Genomic DNA, 17,468 nt, shown 5'->3' on the forward strand with positions numbered 1-17,468 from the left:
AGCATCATCTAAAGCATCGTTGAGAATGCTTGGTGAGTTATAAGTATGTACCAGTTGGTTGGATTTTGAACTATCCGTGGTGTTTATGGACAATTCCGGTCCGTTGTCGACTGAGGAGTATTACAGTTTAAAGCGGCTAGCGAGACTTCGATATAGATTGAAATATGAGCCACGAAGGATCATTGATTTGAGTTTGATATTCATAAGTATCTTCATTGAATGGTTAGGCAATACTCTGTTGGCCCCCATTACTCCATGGTAAGTATATGTACAACCAACGTAAGTCGATCCATGAACTCGATAAGGTACATCGATAAGCTAGCATCAGGCATGGACGAGGGTGCAGCAGCGTCTATTCTTATGGCTTCCTATGCAGTAGGGACATTCTTATCATCTCTCTTCACTGGACCTTTATCAGATAGGTATCAATAGTAGTATCTTCGATGATGTATGAATGGTTGTTAGGATTGGTCGACGACCAGTCTTGGTAGCAGCTATGTTCCTCTATACCTCCTCACAGTTCGCTGCTGCTAATGCATGGAATATTTCTTCCTTTGCAATCTTCCGAGCAATTGGGGGAGTCTCGGCAGGTGAGCTCCCTTTTCCTTTCCATCATACCTATCTAATCTTCAGGCACGAGACCGGTGGTAATGGCATTCCTTACAGATACTAGTAGACCTGATGATATGAGGCTTTATGGTGTGTTAATGGGCCTCTTTGTTGTTACAGGCCAAGCTTTGGGACCAATGGTTGGTAGGTAGTTTCATTTGCATTTGATTATGTTGTATAGGTGTTTGTCTCAGGTGGTGCATTGGCTAGCATTACTTTATCTTTTCCTTTTTATTTTATCGGTGGTGTCTCTGCCGTATTGTTGGTGCTCGTATTTATCTTCTTAAGAGAGTCTCTCATAAAAGATGCTAATGGTCGGCCCAAGTGTCGTTGGAATTCGAGTAATGTTGAGCCCCGAAAGAACAAGTATTTGATCCCAACTGTGCTTTGCCTGGCAACAGCATCCTTCAGCGGACAGTAAGTCACCAATAACCGTTACCATTAAGATCCTAATCAGATACGTCTTCTCAAGTTGGACGACAGTTCTTGGTCTACTAGGTGTAGATCGATATAACCTATCATCATCATCCAATGGTGCGGTATTGGGTATTCAGGCAGTAGTGGTAATCTTGGTGAATCTGGTCTACCTACCGATCACTCGTAAGTTATCCAATGATATCTACGTCGTCTATACTTGTCATCATCATCATCAGATTATATCGCTCCTGCCTTAGTTGGTTGTATGGGTCACGTATTGTGTATATTTTTGGTCATCGTTCCCTTTATCTACAACATTTATCTTACAGTAGCTCTTGGTATGCTCATGAACGTTGGATGTACGTCGATATTCAGTATAATCGTCGTCATGCAGCAGTATCATACTCAGGTGGTCTGTACTTCGCAGGGATGGCCTACTTTAATTCGGTGGTAGCCCCACCTAAAAAGAGGGGTCTTATCAATTCATTACTAATGAGTATGGCCAATTTAGGTATGTATCCCCACATCGATTCATACTCATATCTCCTCCTCCTCAGGGGGTATCTCTGGACCTCTACTAGCGGGTCAACTATACGACATGGACCCATACCATCGAGCTTACCCCTTCTACATGAGTGCAGGTGTATCAGTTATGGGCAGTATCGCTTGTAAGCTACTAGTATCTATGTTCAATGGTATATGAGAACATCAGGTCTAGGCATCTACAGGGCGTTGTTACATGCCCTATCGCTACTGGTTCCAGCAGTGAGCAGCCCTTCAAGTGAGGTCAAAACGGAGGAAGGAGTAGAGGTCGGCAGGTCTCCAGTGTGATAATGACTATGTCAACCGACCATTTACAATCATAACAACACTATTCCTATTTGCTCACTAATCTGTCAACAATATTCTATCTGGACGACGGTGCTCAGCCGCCGTCTCGCAGCCAGGGGCAGTCCTTTTTTCTTCAATGTTATTACCAGTTGTCCATGTTAGGTCTAAAAGTTTCCACATATGGTCTGGATGTATTGTGTTGGTGAACATGCATTCACCGGGACTATGATGCCTTTCGAAAGGCTCTCAGTTTACTCATGGGTTTCAATGTAACGTTGTTTGGTAGTGTAGTGCTTGATGAGGTTAGTGAGGATCTCAAGGCAAGCAGTGTATGATACGTTATGGAATAGCATGTCTGGTGATTGTGTCCTTATCATCATTGTGATGACCGACGGTCATCACACGACACGGTCATTGACCGTGTTGGCAGGCCTGTTCCTTGTCGTGCATATTCTACCATCCAGAATGATAAGAACAAACCGTAATGGCTACGGTGGGATATGCATTATTAGGGAGCCCTCTTGGGAATTCCGCAGATGAATTGCGCCGCATTTTGATCGCTTCGCGTGGCCTTGGTGGGAAGGTTTAACATTGGGTCAAAGGCATTAGGAGATGCCTGGCGTTTAGATTCATGACCATTCGAAGTTTGGAAACAATTATCCAACTCGGAGGATATCGTAGTGTTGGGCTGTATGTTTCAGGTTGGTACTTAATCACCGAACCCCGGTAGTACCGGTAGGCCGGTACTCTCCCATTCCTAGTAGAGTATTATTATTCACCGAGATAATAGTTCAACAACAACAGCAGCACCAGCAGGGAAGTTGAGCGGCTAGTATTGAAGGTGTACTGCTGCTCATCTTGGGTAGTATAACCCGTCAATAAAGGTTGCTGCCTTCCTTGCCACCATGAAGCATGCCATATATGATGGGGTATTGGTGCTCTATTCTCAAGGTGTTCATTATGTTGCTACTTAACACTATAACTACAGTTTCTTCATTTCTTCTCCCCCTCATACTTCCCCCCCATCCGTTCCTATGGTATACGTCCATAAAGGCCCTAAGAGTCTTGATGAGTACGTCAAGTTAAATAGATTTAGCCGACTAATCTACCAATTGAAATATGATCCACGTAGAGTGTTGGACCTCACCCTACTACTAGTGAGCCTCTTTGTTGAATGGTGTGGTACGGCACTAGTGGCACCTCTAACACCATGGTAATACCACACCTCCTACACATTTCCCCCTGTATACCCGTTCTCAGGTTGGTAGAAGATCTCGATCCTGATATGGATGAGGGTAGTGCTGCATCCATATTCATGGCATCATTCTCTATTGGTACTCTCGTAGCCTCTCTAGTCACTGGACCCTTATCCGATAGGTATTATATTCAGTACCATATCTTCCTATATTCATGTTGTTCAGGTATGGTAGGCGTCCAGTGTTCATACTGGCTATGTTTCTCTATACTATATCCTATTTCCTTGTAGCCAATGCGTGGAATATAGCTAGTTTTGCTGGTTTCCGTGCTATCGGTGGAGTTTCTGCCGGTAATAATAATGCTCATCATGAGTAACACGGATGTAGATTGGAGTAGGTACACGGCCAGTTTTGTATGCCTTCATTACAGACAGTAGTCGTGTCGAAGACATGAGGTTCTACGGTTCTTGTATATCAATCTGCAATACTGTTGGTGGAGCACTGGGCCCTACGATAGGTGATGATGGGAAGATGGAGTTCCTATGATGTCCTCATATGTTCAGGTGGTTGGTTGGCAAGTGTTGGTATATCATTTCCTTTTTACTTTATGGGTGTACTCGCGGCCATACTCTTCCTCCTCCAGCTCTTCTTCCTACGTGAGACCAAGCCAAGGGAGGACAAGCCCGAATGGCTCAAGTGGGAGTATTATGAGTGTTGGAAGCATCAACATCAACAACAGCAAGGACGGGATCAGGCCAATGACGTCAGCAGTAATACCAATTCACTTAAGTTATCGAGCTGATACAGTGATAACACGACAGCAGGTTCGGATAACCTGCCGCCGCCGTTGCCGCCCTCTGGCTCTATTGATGCTCCACCGAAGGGTATGTCCCCAATGGATGAAGCTAAGGATATGGGTCTTGGGGCATGGTCGAAGAAGAACAAATGGTTTATAACTACTCTTGTATGCTTGTGCTTGGCAGCATTCGCTGGACAGTAATAACTATTGTATGTGTGGCTTTGTTACAGCCTTGTCATCAGGTACGCTGGTAATTCATGGGCCACAGTATTTGGTGTACTTGGAGCAGATAGATATGACCTTACTGAACAACAGAACGGTGAAGCTATGGGAATTCAAGCTCTTGTCGTCATCATTTGCACTATACTATATATGTATATATCCAGTAATAGTCGATCTAATTCGTATATATATGTTGGGTCATTGCTGTGTTGACAGATAAGATTAAGCCAGGTTTGGTAGCAGCCTTCGGCTTCTGTCTGGTAGTCTTAGCTGTGATAGTGCCATTTATATACTCAATATGGGGTACCATTATAATAGGAATGTGTGTATATGTCGGAAGTAAGCTGAAATATAGTACTACCCTGCCTACTATGCTACTCATCTTTAGTCACATTCTTTTTCGCGGGTATGGCCTATTGCAGTGCGTTGATATCGCCTCCAAAGAGTAGAGGCCTTATCAACTCGATAACTATGGGTGTAACCAACGTTGGTAAGCCGATAAGTGATGGAGGTCCTTGTTGTCTTCTTATCCCACCTCCCATTCATAGGTGGTGTGCTGGGCCCTCTAGTAGGAGGTCAACTATATGATGTTGATGTTGCTGATCCCTATTATGTCATATGTGGATTGGGTATTCTCGGTATAGTCTCAAGTGAGTTGTTAAAGCCATTATTGTGTATAGTAGTACCATGCTTAGGTCTAGTAGTCAATGCTGGATGCACATATACAGAGATGTTATTGACCTCTCCTCACCTGGCCAGCCCCCCTACAACACCAGAAGCATCATAATGATGATGATGATGATGGTCATCATCACATTCAAAGGGTCGTTGTATCCTTGAAGTTCTTCTATCCATATGGTTGTCAACCATTGTCTTTATTTTATAGCCTATAGGCATATATCATCACTTTATAAACTAGCAACACCATAGCCCTGTGATGTTAGAGCTGTTGTTAAATCCTTATCACCATAATACCGCTCCGTACTATCTTTACGGATATCGTTCCTATTCGAGGACTCGTTGAGGTCCGATAAGCTCATCGTACCATGGTCACTGCGATTGCACTCTTTATCTGCTTGTCCTCAAGTCATCCGCATAAAACTCGAGTTGTTCCTCGCAGCGTTTCTATGTGCTAATAGTTACATTTTGCGTTGGTGTTGATGTGCAAATTTGTTATTTGAAATTGTTGCTCCCTCTGGAAACAAAAAATGCATTGCAGAACTGGTTCGAATCAACCTTTTATACAAAACGGTTACTTGATATACACCCAACCACCACGAGACCTGATCCGCTTGCCCCTTCGACACCACACAAGCCGTTGCTGACCTCATTCTCGTTATTGCCATCGGATATTGTAACCACTCGAGTGTCTATGTTAACAGTTAGAGTGGGCCCAGGAAATGGTGGTATCGATTTCTGTTATTTCTGCCGTCTATTATCCTCTATCACTTGCGAAAAGCCAAATACGTAGATGACCATCTTCTACACTCTTGAAGAAGTTTCCCTCAACAGTAGTTGTTGCCTCTATGTATTTATAGCCCCAACATTGTCAAACTAGCATTTTTTGTCAATGTCCAGAGGCATTAACCTTCCTCCCAGGTGATAGACCGTCTCATTGTGTCGAGACGGCACGCACTGTTGTTACATTGACACCACTCAGTAACTCCAAGACTTGCTGTGATTGAAGGAGAAAAGGATCGAGCTCAGATCAACGAAGTTGTGAGTGTTGATGATAAAAGCGATAGTGGAGATAATTCGGTACATAGCTGAGCTAAGGGTACTGATAGTAAGATCGTTCCAGTATCGTCTATCAGGGATATTAGTTCAATGATAAGTGACAACAACCGTGCATGCTTGGAACACTGTAAGATAGCTCGATGAACGAAAATTGAGCTGAAGTACTCCAAACCTTTAATGAGGCGATTGTTGTAGCCGCGAGGCGTCGATAATAGGGATTGTTATCAAAAGATAACAACAATGTTATAGTTAAAGACGAAAACAATGATGATAGCAAGCAATTGATGGTACATGTGATAGAATACCCCTCATCATCTCAAGATTGGAAGGAATGCTCTATACCTCTCCTGGGGACAAAAACCAATTCACAGACTTCGCTACCATATGAGTCAGGAATGGAAGGGCTGTTGCTACCATGTAAAGTGGGAGTCGCCATGTTAGGCATATGTTAACAACTAATCATTGCTTATAACTCACGTTCTCCTTACTCCACCATCAAAACATCTCGATACAATTATATTATCTGGATAGGATTGAGCATCAGGAAAAAAAGACCCCTCTAACCCATTTCGAGGGTAGGGAGACACCAAGTCATGTGAAGCTCTCCTTCCCTGTATAGGTACCACAGGGATCATATACATCATACAAGGAGCTCGTTGAGGATGGAGTGGTACCGAACCTTCAGAATACATAGAGTAACTTCGTCTCATAGTAGGGGGTAGTGGGGCTATAGGTGCGAATGGAGTGGTATTAGAAAAAGGGCCTCCAGGTGGGATAAACCCAGGCAGAGGAGATGGGTAGTAATAGTACATACGAGATGATGGTAAGTCGATAGTCCCACTACCCGGAGTTGCAACAACATCCTCCTGGAAAATACAAGAACCATTTCTGCTTGGTCCAGTGGTGCATGTATTTCTTTCAGATGGTGTCATCAATGAATATGGAGGGGAGCGCACAATCGGGCTCATAGAATCAGGGCCAGTGTAAACTGGTGGAGGACGTTCAAAACAACGGTTACTCTGTACTGTGTTCTTATCAGTAGCAGTGGTATGACCGGTATCTACATGCATGAATAACTAACTCTAATGCTACTGCTATGACCATTACCACCATTATTCTGATTCTTAATCGTAAGTTCGAGACACGGGGTTGTCTCACTCTTAGTGATATTCTTACCACCCCTGAAGGGATATGAATCCATCACTACGAAGTGAATTTATTTACCTGCGTCGACGTTTATGTATGGCATACATCTTCTTGCCTTCTAAGCCAATATCGGCAGAACCTGGCTGAATCGGCTTCTTCGAGTCATCTGCTTTTGGTGAATAGTCAACATCTTGGATGATTTCACTCCCGGAATGGGCGTATCGACATCTACGAATGAATGGCGATATTCAGAGCTAACAATAGAAGCACTTACCTATTTCCTAGTTTGCAAAAGCCTTGCTTTGCAAAGTCGCACATCTTAGTGCGGAAAAACGCGTTGGACGATCTAACCTGTGTTGAAACAGTTCCAATGACAGCGATAAGTTTGTCCAGGATGAACGGAACAGCCCAGGAAAGCAGGTGATTGAAGGAAATTCAAAATCGACTCTGAAACTCGATGAGACAATCAAGCTACTCACGGAACTACTATAAGATGATACCCAAGGCGAGCGGACGACCAAGAGTCCCTAGATATTCAATATCCGCTGGATTTTACCATAAACCCGTAATGCATTATTCGATACACTTACTGTTTCCAAGTCGTGTGCATAAGGACACTGAGAGTCAGCGCAATGACCAGTTTGAAGGAAAACTCGGCACATACGACACTTAGCTAGGTCCGGCTGACTGTTGAGCTCTTCAACACCTGATATCCAGAGCTCCTACATCAAAGTGCTATCATAACATATCTTACTGTGCGCATGCGTACAGTTATCACCACGATTGCAAAACCCATCTAAGTGGTATCTGAAGAAATTCAATACTATTCCACTCATTAACTGTCGAGGATTCTCTCCCAAGTTGTATGCGGCATATCCTAAATCAACCGGTGAGAGGGGAGAGATGACTCCATGAGCGATGGACCATCTCGGCGAAGTGTCGGAGCCGCTCGTTACATGTCTAACGAACTTTGCTATATAAAACTCCATGGGTTCAGAGTATCTGTCGCGCTTTCCCCTACAGCGAGGGGTAGGTCTCCTGCCCAAATTCCAGGATCGGTACTATTCATGACACAAAATGTCTTATGTGCATATATGGCCAGGAAGGCACCGCATGGAGATTTGCATATCCTCTAGCGTTTATTTATTTTTCGATCGGTTCTTTCGTCGTCATCAAACTCTCCCTGATTCTGGAGATTCGTACGCACGCACTCTCGGAATGAGCCGAATTGCAAATGACTCCGCGACTAATGACTTGTGAAACCGAATAACTATATCCATTTCTAACAGAGCTTCGGTAGTACTAAGTTGCCCAATACCCACACACTCACTTGCATAACTTCGTCTTGTAAAATTGACTCAAGTATCTGGTGTAGATAGAGCTGTGACCACTGGTCTTAGAGGTGTCCTCAGATCCTCTACCAGAGTCGGTAATAGTCGAATCACTCGCCTAAGCATAAATCAGTGATAGTGATGATGAAGGGATGGGCTTACCTGTCGTCTAGTAGCTACATATGAGGATGACGAAGGCATGATTATCGAGGAAAAGATAAAACTACTACTATCATCAATATTGACCATAGAGGAACTACTACTATCATCAATATTGACCATAGAGGAACTACTACTATCATCAATATTGACCATAGAGGAACTACTACTATCATCAATATTGACCATAGAGGAACTACTACTATCATCAATATTGACCATAGAGGAACTACTACTATCATCAATATTGACCATAGAGGAACTACTACTATCATCAATATTGACCATAGAGGAACTACTACTATCATCAATATTGACCATAGAGGAACTACTACTATCATCAATATTGACCATAGAGGAACTACTACTATCATCAATATTGACCATAGAGGAACTACTACTATCATCAATATTGACCATAGAGGAACTACTACTATCATCAATATTGACCATAGAAGAACTACTACTATCATCAATATTGACCATAGAGGAACTACTACTATCATCAATATTGACCATAGAGGAACTACTACTATCATCAATATTGACCATAGAGGAACTACTACTATCATCAATATTGACCATAGAGGAACTACTACTATCATCAATATTGACCATAGAGGAACTACTACTATCATCAATATTGACCATAGAGGAACTACTACTATCATCAATATTGACCATAGAGGAACTACTACTATCATCAATATTGACCATAGAGGAACTACTACTAATGAATGTACGCGTTGGTATGCGTAGGATGCTCATGAGGCCTCGCGAGACCTCACGAGGCTTGTTGCCTCTTCTGTGCGGCACGCACACACATCAGTTGTGCTTGCGTACCTACGTATCCATTAGTCTTGAGTGCGTGTAATATGACAACTATTTCCATTTGTCTTGTCCTACTTCTCTACACTACCTGTTCGGGCTGTCTTAGTACGTATTTCACTACCAACTACGTCTAGAGTTGCCAGTAGAACAAACCCAGTGGGCTCGTACCCTGTTGTCTCATCCTAGTGCTGCTCCTAGTGGCGATCAACACTATCGACTCCCCTGTGGAAGCTGAGCACACAAGCTCGTTAGGTGAAGCGGAACCTCTCGTAGCATCTATTAGAGACTCGACAAGATCGAGTCCGTCTCACACGGGGTACCTCACATCGTGAGGTATCTTCTCGAAATAGGAGTTCCTAAATACGAAATTGATTCCACTAAAACAACTGTATCGAACTTCCTATGTTATTGCATTGGGATTGGAGTTCCTATTGTCATACGCGGTCGAAATTGAAGTTCTTGTTAACATCTCTTGTCGAAATTGAAGTTACTGAACGAGACTCTCCAAACCTATCTCGCCGGCCCCTTCAAATGGGAGTCACTATTTTACAGATGGGCGTTGAAAAGGTGTAGTTGTATTTTGAAAAGGTTCATAATACAACACTCTGGTACTTCCTGGATTATGTATATAGATGGTAATAGTTGTGAGTTGTTGATCACGCAATGCACGTGATTGCGCACGTTCTCAAAAACGTACTCATATGTGGAGCGATAGATGAGAGATGACTCAAGATATCAATAAGTTACTCGTTGGCCGAGTACACCAGAGAGTCTAATCAAAGGGGTCCATATTATGGCTATTAATAGATTTCTATGAGCCCCTCCAAGAAGTTCATCATTTCTAAGGGACTTAGCCCTCAGTAAAGGCGCTCGCCCCACGAGACGGGACGTATTTTCTTAGAGACCGTCTCTGATTAGTAAATGTGATTAAAGTGATTATTATGTAATCTGGCCCCACTCGTGGAATAGAAGAACGGATCCTGAGTTGATATCCATTCTAGATCCGTATGTCGGCTTATCATTTCCGAGATACTGATTGGGCATTCCCCCTTGTGTAGGTCCCTGTCAACCTTATTACACTCGGAAAGTTCAAGGAGTGATTCATAGAACATCTTACGTGCTTACCTGTTATAAATAATCAATTATCAGTATTGTCATTCACTTAGCCGTATCTTAGCGGCTCGCTTCCCCGCAGTATGCGAACTTCACCACATCTACTCCTACTATTGCTACTACTAACCTCTCTCTTACCCCTGTAGTAACTCTATGAACCGCACCGATGTCAGCATTTGAGTATTTCAGGTTGGAAGCTCGAGGACGTAGAAGGAAAGGGAAAAACAAGACCGGCACTGAGGGTGGTTTGACCAATCCAAGACCGCCTAATGCTGATAGAGTTAGGCGTAGTCTACAACAGAGAGACGAATTGTCGAGAGAGAGGTAAGACTAGAGTTACTCATCGATTCTGGGGGCTAAGGTGAAAATACAAGGAGGTTTGTGTATATTGCGTACTCGAGTGGGAAATGGTGATAGTAGTTAGTTCGAGGACATTTCTGGATACGGGGTAGAGTTCATCGTGTGGGCACGTGTGACTCGTATAATTTACCGTGTCATGTTTGATTCTGTTCCCACCTGGAAAGGCATGTAATCTACGATATCATTCAAATTGCTACTCTGGTCTTAACATGTAGTTATTAATGCAATTTAGGCCCAGTGATGATAGCACTCACGAGTCGATGCCACTGAAGAGGAAGAGGGAAAATGAAGACGGAGAATTGTAGGGGGATTCTGATTGTTATAAATGTGATGACCATCTCATTAGGTTCATGCCAACTGATATTCAAAGACCTGATGATCCTGCTATGTAGGGTAGAGGGTTGAAGGGGCGGTATTCAAGTTGTATCTTATTATTTCAGCGAAGCCTTACCGGTAGTCAGCACAGGTCGATTCAAAAACCATCAACAGAAAACCATAGAAGAGCAAGCAAGACACATACAGTAGGAATACTAAAGGCTTACTACACGATGCGGTCTATCTAGGTCCAATTTGATAACGCAAATGGAGAATGCGCACTCTGATCCAGATGCGGGGGAATGGCTACTGGAAGATGAACTATGTGGTGGAAAGGGGTGCACAGATCCACAGGGAACTACCAGTCTCAGGGGTGCTGATAATTCTTTGGTTTATACCTCGGATATGTAATATAGATTATAGTTGTATGTTTTGTTGATTCTTGCTTTGTAGAGACTGGAACGCTAAGCACTTGGATGAGAAAGCTTGCTGTAGGACTCGTGCAGAGTTCTATGTTAAACATACACATCTTTTTACTAAGTGCACTGAATGTGATGATAACGGGAATATAATCAATAGAGGAGAGGAATGGAAGTCTGAAGCACATCATAAAGGATCGTCTGAGTATGGCAATAATAAGAAGAAAATGACGCCTACTTCTACTAGCAATGACGAGGGAAATGATATTGAGAATACTTCTGCATCACTCAATAGTGGTGGGTCGCAAGGGAGAATTGATGAAGGAGTGGTAAGGAATGAGGACGCAATGGAAGAGGAAAAAGGAGAGGAAGCCAACGAGGATAGGAAGGAGGGAATAGACGGATCTGCATCGGACGACTCCGAGAAATTGGCCGATAATGATGCTAAGATACTTCCCCTGCCCGAGGGGGAAGATACAAAAGAGGTTGGAGCGTTCGATAGATCTGCTGATGCTACCCTACCTTTGAAATCTGCGCCGCCAGCTAAGGAGACGAATAATGAAGGGGAAAGTGAAGGTCGACAACAGGCTAACCCCAGTAGTAAAAGGCAGATGAAAAGAGCGGCGAAGAGAGCTCGAAAGGCAGCTAGAGCTGATAAGTCGGGGGGAAAGGGGAACTCAGGGAAAGCAGAACCGATAGAAAGAATGCAAAAAGGGAGGAACAAGAATAACAGGCAAGCGGCTAATCCTAATAGTAAACGGCAAGTGAAGAGGGCTGCGAAGAAAGCTGCGAGAAAGGCTCGTAAGGAAGCTGCTAAGAAGGAGAATGGGAAAAAATAAAGGAAAATCTTTACCAAATTTTGGATTTAAATGACTAAAATGTTAATTGTGATGAAATATAGTGTTGGTGATTGTGGTGGTCATGACTTAAATGATGCTGTTATTGTTATTACTGCTAGTAGTAGGTGTTGAGTTAAAGTATATGATACACAACAGGTCTATAGGGGTTGATATAGAATAGGTGGGGGAAGATACACAACAGGTCTATAGGGGTTGATGATACAGAATAGGGCCGTGGGAGGAGGTACACAACAGGTCTATAGGGGTTGATGATACAGAATAGGCGTACAGTGTAGGAAGCGAGGGATTTGTGGTATCGACAATAAAATGTATTTTCTTTCTGTTAAATTGAACTCGGGTTCATGCTCAAGTTTACCAAATCCCAAACCAACTAAGCAATCTTCAGGTGTAATCATTTATTATTGTAATTACAATGAGATCGGCTTATCCCTCGCAATCCAAAGTATATTCAGTGATAGGTGAAGATGGCGATGATAATACCACAGGTACTAGCAGTAGTTGACAACTCCTTACATATTTATTCCATGTGTAACAGATGATACTAGTAGGATTCCTATGGTCGATACAGTGAAGTTCAACGCGATCATAGGCGTATTCATAGTAAGTCTTATAAGGTATGATACGCTACTGACTCGAATTTGATACGGTAATGTGCTGAGTGTATACGGGGTTATAGCAGTCAGCGAGGCGCATATTCATATTATAACTAATGACTTTATATATTTCTAATTCATGATGATATATCCCGATATACATGGGTAATATGATACTATGATGATTATATAACAACATTGGATGAATATATCTTACCACTCCTTTGATGATTCGAATGATGCAATATTTGCAATATGCGATCAAGACTGTCTTTAACTAGTATATTATATCTAAATTTTCTGAGAGTATTAAACTACCACATCACTTATCACCGACCAACAACATTGGATATTTGGATAAGCATGCACTATAATATGTCGTTGGTCGATAATTCCTACGATGTGATTAAAAGAGATGTATACCACCAACCTTGTATAGTATTTATCATTCAATTGTGTGAGGGTCGGAAGGTATAGTGAATATGAAGCATCATCACCTTTGAAGACAATTAAATAAATTCTCATCCCATTAACTCTTGTTCATCACTGATAGTTGAATGAGGAAGTCCATACACACCAAGGATTGAACCTTGTTGAACTAGGCTATGGATCTGCATATATGCACAAATAGTGCTCTATATTAGGTCCTCAATATGCTCTTCATTGGTCTAGAGGCCGATACTACTACTACAGCATCAGGTGTGTATTGACTGTGTATTTTATAGTAGAAGGGTTACGAGTAGATGCACTTTTCGGGAATGCCTCGACAAGCAGTAGCGTTGAAGCGCAGAAATGCAAAAGTGTGTCGGAAGACATCCAGGTATGCAGAGGGTTTGGAAAGTGACGGATGGATGGTATGATGCTGATCTATATAAAATTGTTTCCGATCGCACTACTCCTATCTCCTGAACGTTTTATTTTAGATGAATATTGATGCGGTATGACGGATGCGAATCGCTTTTTTCATATCTGTTCACAATTTATGAACAGACATGGAAGATACATAACTGGTGAAATTATGTTCATAAATTATGGATAGTAGTATGAAAATATTCTTCCCTCCCTACACTCGCAAGGTCGTATTGACTTATTTTTAGGAGCGTTTATTTTGGTACATCAGTGAAAACATCTTCACCATAGTATTCCTCCTAGAGATGGGGTTACGCCTCAAGACTCACAGACTATCATATTTCATGGACCCATGGAACCTCATCGATTTCGGATTGGTCAGGGCTTCTATCATGACCTTGTAATACCTTCTTATCAGGTTTGGCTCGCCATAGTTGATACATGGATACTACCTCTAGTCAGCGAATGTGCTGCATCTGACGTCAGAGCTCTGGTGAGAACATCATCTCAGTGTAGGGGGAATTGATTCAATGCATATGGTTGAGTAAATGTTTTGGTGACAATCCTCGGGACATTTTGGAAGTTTCTGTACACTTCTACCCGAATTCGTGTGTTAACTTGATAATATTCGAGGAAACTCTTGAGCTCAGCAGCTGAGGAAAGCTAACATATATTACAACACTGTATCATTCCCACGACTTAGATTAGGAGTGTATGAAAGTCAACAGGAATATCCCCAGAAGTTGCCTATTGTCATTCATACTCGTTGTTGAGCATGTGCATGATGTTTCCCTCTCTTGTTCTTGTATGATCAGACAGCTTTGCGAGTGGTTCGAATGTTGAGACTCGTTCGTTTTGTACGCTTATTGAGGATGTTCAAAGAACTCTGGCTTATCGTTGAAGGCCTTATTCATAGTGTAGGATTACTTAGTGTAGTAATTTGGGTAGGATAGAAATCAGGTACGCACCCTAGCCTGGGTAGCTGTCTTCTTGGTCTGCCTTATCTACGTTTGTGCTATCTTCCTAACGATACAAATTGGTCATAATCACAGCACATACTTCGGAGCATCTTCTTATGATGGTATTGCTTCATCACCATGCGTGTGGGTTGATTCGGACGTGTGATCTACTACACTCATGCGAACCGATGAGATGAACTAGGAGGCAAAGGGGTAGAAGTTCTAGTATACCCCTTATGCAATTATGCAATACTTAATGGAGTTCTAGTCTAGAACTCCATTGAGTATTGCATAATTGGGAACAATAATATAATACTGTTATTGGTACAGCACCTGCATAATTCCATGATAAATTTATACATGCAATTTTCACAGTATCGTAATCATCTTGGCTTGCAGGCACCGAATGGGATTATTCGACCTACTTCGGAACAGTACCTAAGTCGATGCTTACACTATGGCAAATAATAACCCTCGATAACTGGGCTGATAGCATCGTCCGACATGTACGATACTCACCTTGTCATCAACGATCAGCCTTTACATTAGATTGTCTATCGTCAGCCAGTTTTGGGTCTGCTTTTTATTCTACTCATCCTATCGACCACTTACGGTCTTCTCAATATTGTCGTAGGAGTAATCGTGGAGAACACATTAGGAACAGCAACACGTACATGGTGATGATAGCGTTGAGGAAATGCAAGATTGCAAGATTTCAAGGTACACAGGAGCAAGTTGAACAGGAAAAAGAGGAGGAAAAGAAGTCTGCTGCGAATTCTCTGAGGAGGATTTTTGAACTTTCTGATGTTGACCAATCCGGCACGCTAAGCGAAGAGGAGTTTCGGGCGGCGTGGCGAATGCGCGAAGTGAATTTTGAAACGATTTTTTATCAACCCTTAAGCGTGTATATCAGGTCCAGGAGAAATTCGAGACTTTGGGAATACCTATGAAAGATGCTGAACAGTTGTTCAGGTTAATGGATCCCTCAGGACTGGGAGAAATAAAACTCACTGAGTTCCTAGCATCGTGCATGCAGCTCGTTAGTAAGACTACGGCACACTCCTTTTCTCAACAGCCTCTGGACTCGGGCGATTTCAATAATGTTGTGGAGAGGTTTCCTGTATACTTGTGAACTTTGTATGCACTTCCTGACAGGTACCACCCAGATGGGACGTAGAGATATAGTTCAGCTCTCGATGTTGGTGGAAAACTCAAGTAAAAAGGTGGACTCACTTGGACGGAAAATCGAGTCCCTCGAAAGAGCTCTAAAAATATTCAATACGGGTAAACAACATCTAATGAGAATAATAGAAACCTCGTATTAGCCCCCACGTCTGCTACAGAACACCATGCGGACGAGAATGGCATCTCAGGGAGGCGGCGACGATGATAGCGTCTAACTATGACCATGTTGTATGTTGATGGTACACTGATTCAATGGTGTTGAGTTATTGCAGAAGGCGCAGGTTCGATCCCGGCACCTGACGTTTCTTAAAATAAGTTTTATTATTCCACTACAATGTACGTTCCCGGAGTGTCGACATCCTATCAGCTACCGAGGTTTAAGGCCAAGTTCATTGGGAACAACTCCCAGGATGGGTAAACTCTGATAACCACGCTCAACCAAGTTCAATACGCACAGCACGCGTAGTCCTCTGTTAGTCGTAATGTTAGCGACAATATGCGAATTGGATTGGATCTTGGGGAAATTGCATATCCATTCACTAGTCGTTCTTTGGGAGTACCTTATTTGTATCCTTCTTGCGACGATCTATGGTACTGAAATATATTGAGTATCGATTCTGATAAAGCTTTCTTGAGAAGAAGGTTACTCACTTCCCTGAGGTGGCACTAGCATTGCTCACTACCAATATCATCGAAATCCGTATGTCATTCGCAGTGTCCACCGGCAGCGGCAATTATGTTTCCCATTATTTCGCAGGAGTAAACGAAATCGATTTATGGTTTTTCTAATTCTTCAATATGAGCTGCTTATCATCGATCAGTTACACTGAGTACTTCATAGAGGTCTCCAACCTGGCTAATGGTGACAAGTGGACGGTTAGTAGGAGGTATCGTGAAATAAGGGAACTTCATGATCATCTCAAGCTGAAATATCCCGATCGCATACCTAAGGTAGGCAATCTCATATATAATAAACATCCGATTCGTATGAGCACTTCGGTACTCATCTGGAGTGCTGGGGGTATGACATTTGAAACCTGAGTGACAATTCAATTCGTAGCAGGAGTTAACACATGTTTGTATATACCGGTTTGTGGGGTGTAAAGCAGTCCTTCAATTTCAGTAATATCAACTTATCTTACTAAACGTATTCTCGTTATTTTTACACTATGTAACTATTCACAGTTTAATCGATATCTCTATAGATCCCTAGTAAGAAGTTATGGGGTACCATGGACCCTCAATTCATCGAGGAACGCCAGAAGGGCCTCCAAGCGTGAGTGCACTTCCTCTTCCCTTGTAGATATACTTGCTAGGTACATGGACGGTGTGTTAGCTATCGAGCCAGATGTTCGTACAAGAGTACTGCAGAAATTCCTGGAAGTCGATGTAAGGAGGGCTGTGTAGCTCAAAAACAACATCAACAACTCAGGAGGAGGGTGTCCTTATCGTACATAAAACTCCTCAAATAGTTCTACCAATATAAGTGAATTTGGTGTAGGTGGAGGCCATGAATTTGTACAGTTACATGCCTTAG

At 42.6% G+C, this 17,468-nt stretch overlaps 5 protein-coding genes across 6 annotated transcripts; 4 read left to right on the plus strand and 1 right to left on the minus strand.

Moving 5' to 3' along the window:
- Positions 1 to 85: 85 nt before the first annotated feature.
- Positions 86 to 5,208, plus strand: Pmar_PMAR022254 (hypothetical protein; the record flags this gene model as incomplete). 2 transcript variants are annotated; one of them, XM_002785476.1, is made up of 11 exons in its annotated part: positions 86 to 258; positions 306 to 422; positions 3,279 to 3,403; positions 3,451 to 3,570; positions 3,617 to 3,823; positions 3,878 to 4,049; positions 4,095 to 4,237; positions 4,291 to 4,413; positions 4,463 to 4,564; positions 4,623 to 4,724; positions 4,770 to 5,208. In XM_002785476.1, the coding sequence occupies 11 exons, from the start codon at positions 86 to 88 to the stop codon at positions 4,859 to 4,861; spliced, it is 1,476 nt and encodes a 491-aa protein (XP_002785522.1). In that variant the 3' UTR covers positions 4,862 to 5,208. The 2 variants fall into 2 exon arrangements, with proteins under 2 accessions (XP_002785522.1, XP_002785523.1); XM_002785477.1 differs by having other exon boundaries at positions 4,463 to 4,724.
- Positions 5,209 to 6,871: 1,663 nt separating this feature from the next.
- Positions 6,872 to 8,489, minus strand: Pmar_PMAR022257 (conserved hypothetical protein; the record flags this gene model as incomplete). Its single annotated transcript, XM_002785478.1, has 7 exons — positions 6,872 to 6,992; positions 7,036 to 7,185; positions 7,232 to 7,308; positions 7,548 to 7,663; positions 7,712 to 7,764; positions 8,288 to 8,406; positions 8,451 to 8,489. 7 exons carry the CDS (start codon positions 8,487 to 8,489, stop codon positions 6,872 to 6,874), a joined length of 675 nt encoding a protein of 224 aa, XP_002785524.1.
- Positions 8,490 to 10,887: 2,398 nt separating this feature from the next.
- On the plus strand, positions 10,888 to 12,324 carry Pmar_PMAR022258 (hypothetical protein; the record flags this gene model as incomplete). Its single annotated transcript, XM_002785479.1, has 6 exons — positions 10,888 to 10,919; positions 10,984 to 11,052; positions 11,098 to 11,139; positions 11,192 to 11,272; positions 11,315 to 11,473; positions 11,520 to 12,324. 6 exons carry the CDS (start codon positions 10,888 to 10,890, stop codon positions 12,322 to 12,324), a joined length of 1,188 nt encoding a protein of 395 aa, XP_002785525.1.
- Positions 12,325 to 15,659: 3,335 nt separating this feature from the next.
- On the plus strand, positions 15,660 to 15,878 carry Pmar_PMAR022259 (hypothetical protein; the record flags this gene model as incomplete). Its single annotated transcript, XM_002785480.1, has 1 exon — positions 15,660 to 15,878. A coding segment is annotated over one exon (219 nt), but the record flags the coding sequence as incomplete, so codon positions are not given.
- Positions 15,879 to 16,265: 387 nt separating this feature from the next.
- On the plus strand, positions 16,266 to 17,468 carry Pmar_PMAR022260 (Sorting nexin-22, putative; the record flags this gene model as incomplete). Its single annotated transcript, XM_002785481.1, has 5 exons — positions 16,266 to 16,345; positions 16,753 to 16,882; positions 17,137 to 17,207; positions 17,248 to 17,320; positions 17,433 to 17,468. 5 exons carry the CDS (start codon positions 16,266 to 16,268, stop codon positions 17,466 to 17,468), a joined length of 390 nt encoding a protein of 129 aa, XP_002785527.1.

The sequence above is a fragment of the Perkinsus marinus genome (assembly GCF_000006405.1).
Source record: "Perkinsus marinus ATCC 50983 genomic scaffold scf_1104296932410, whole genome shotgun sequence".
NCBI lineage: Eukaryota > Perkinsozoa > Perkinsida > Perkinsidae > Perkinsus > Perkinsus marinus.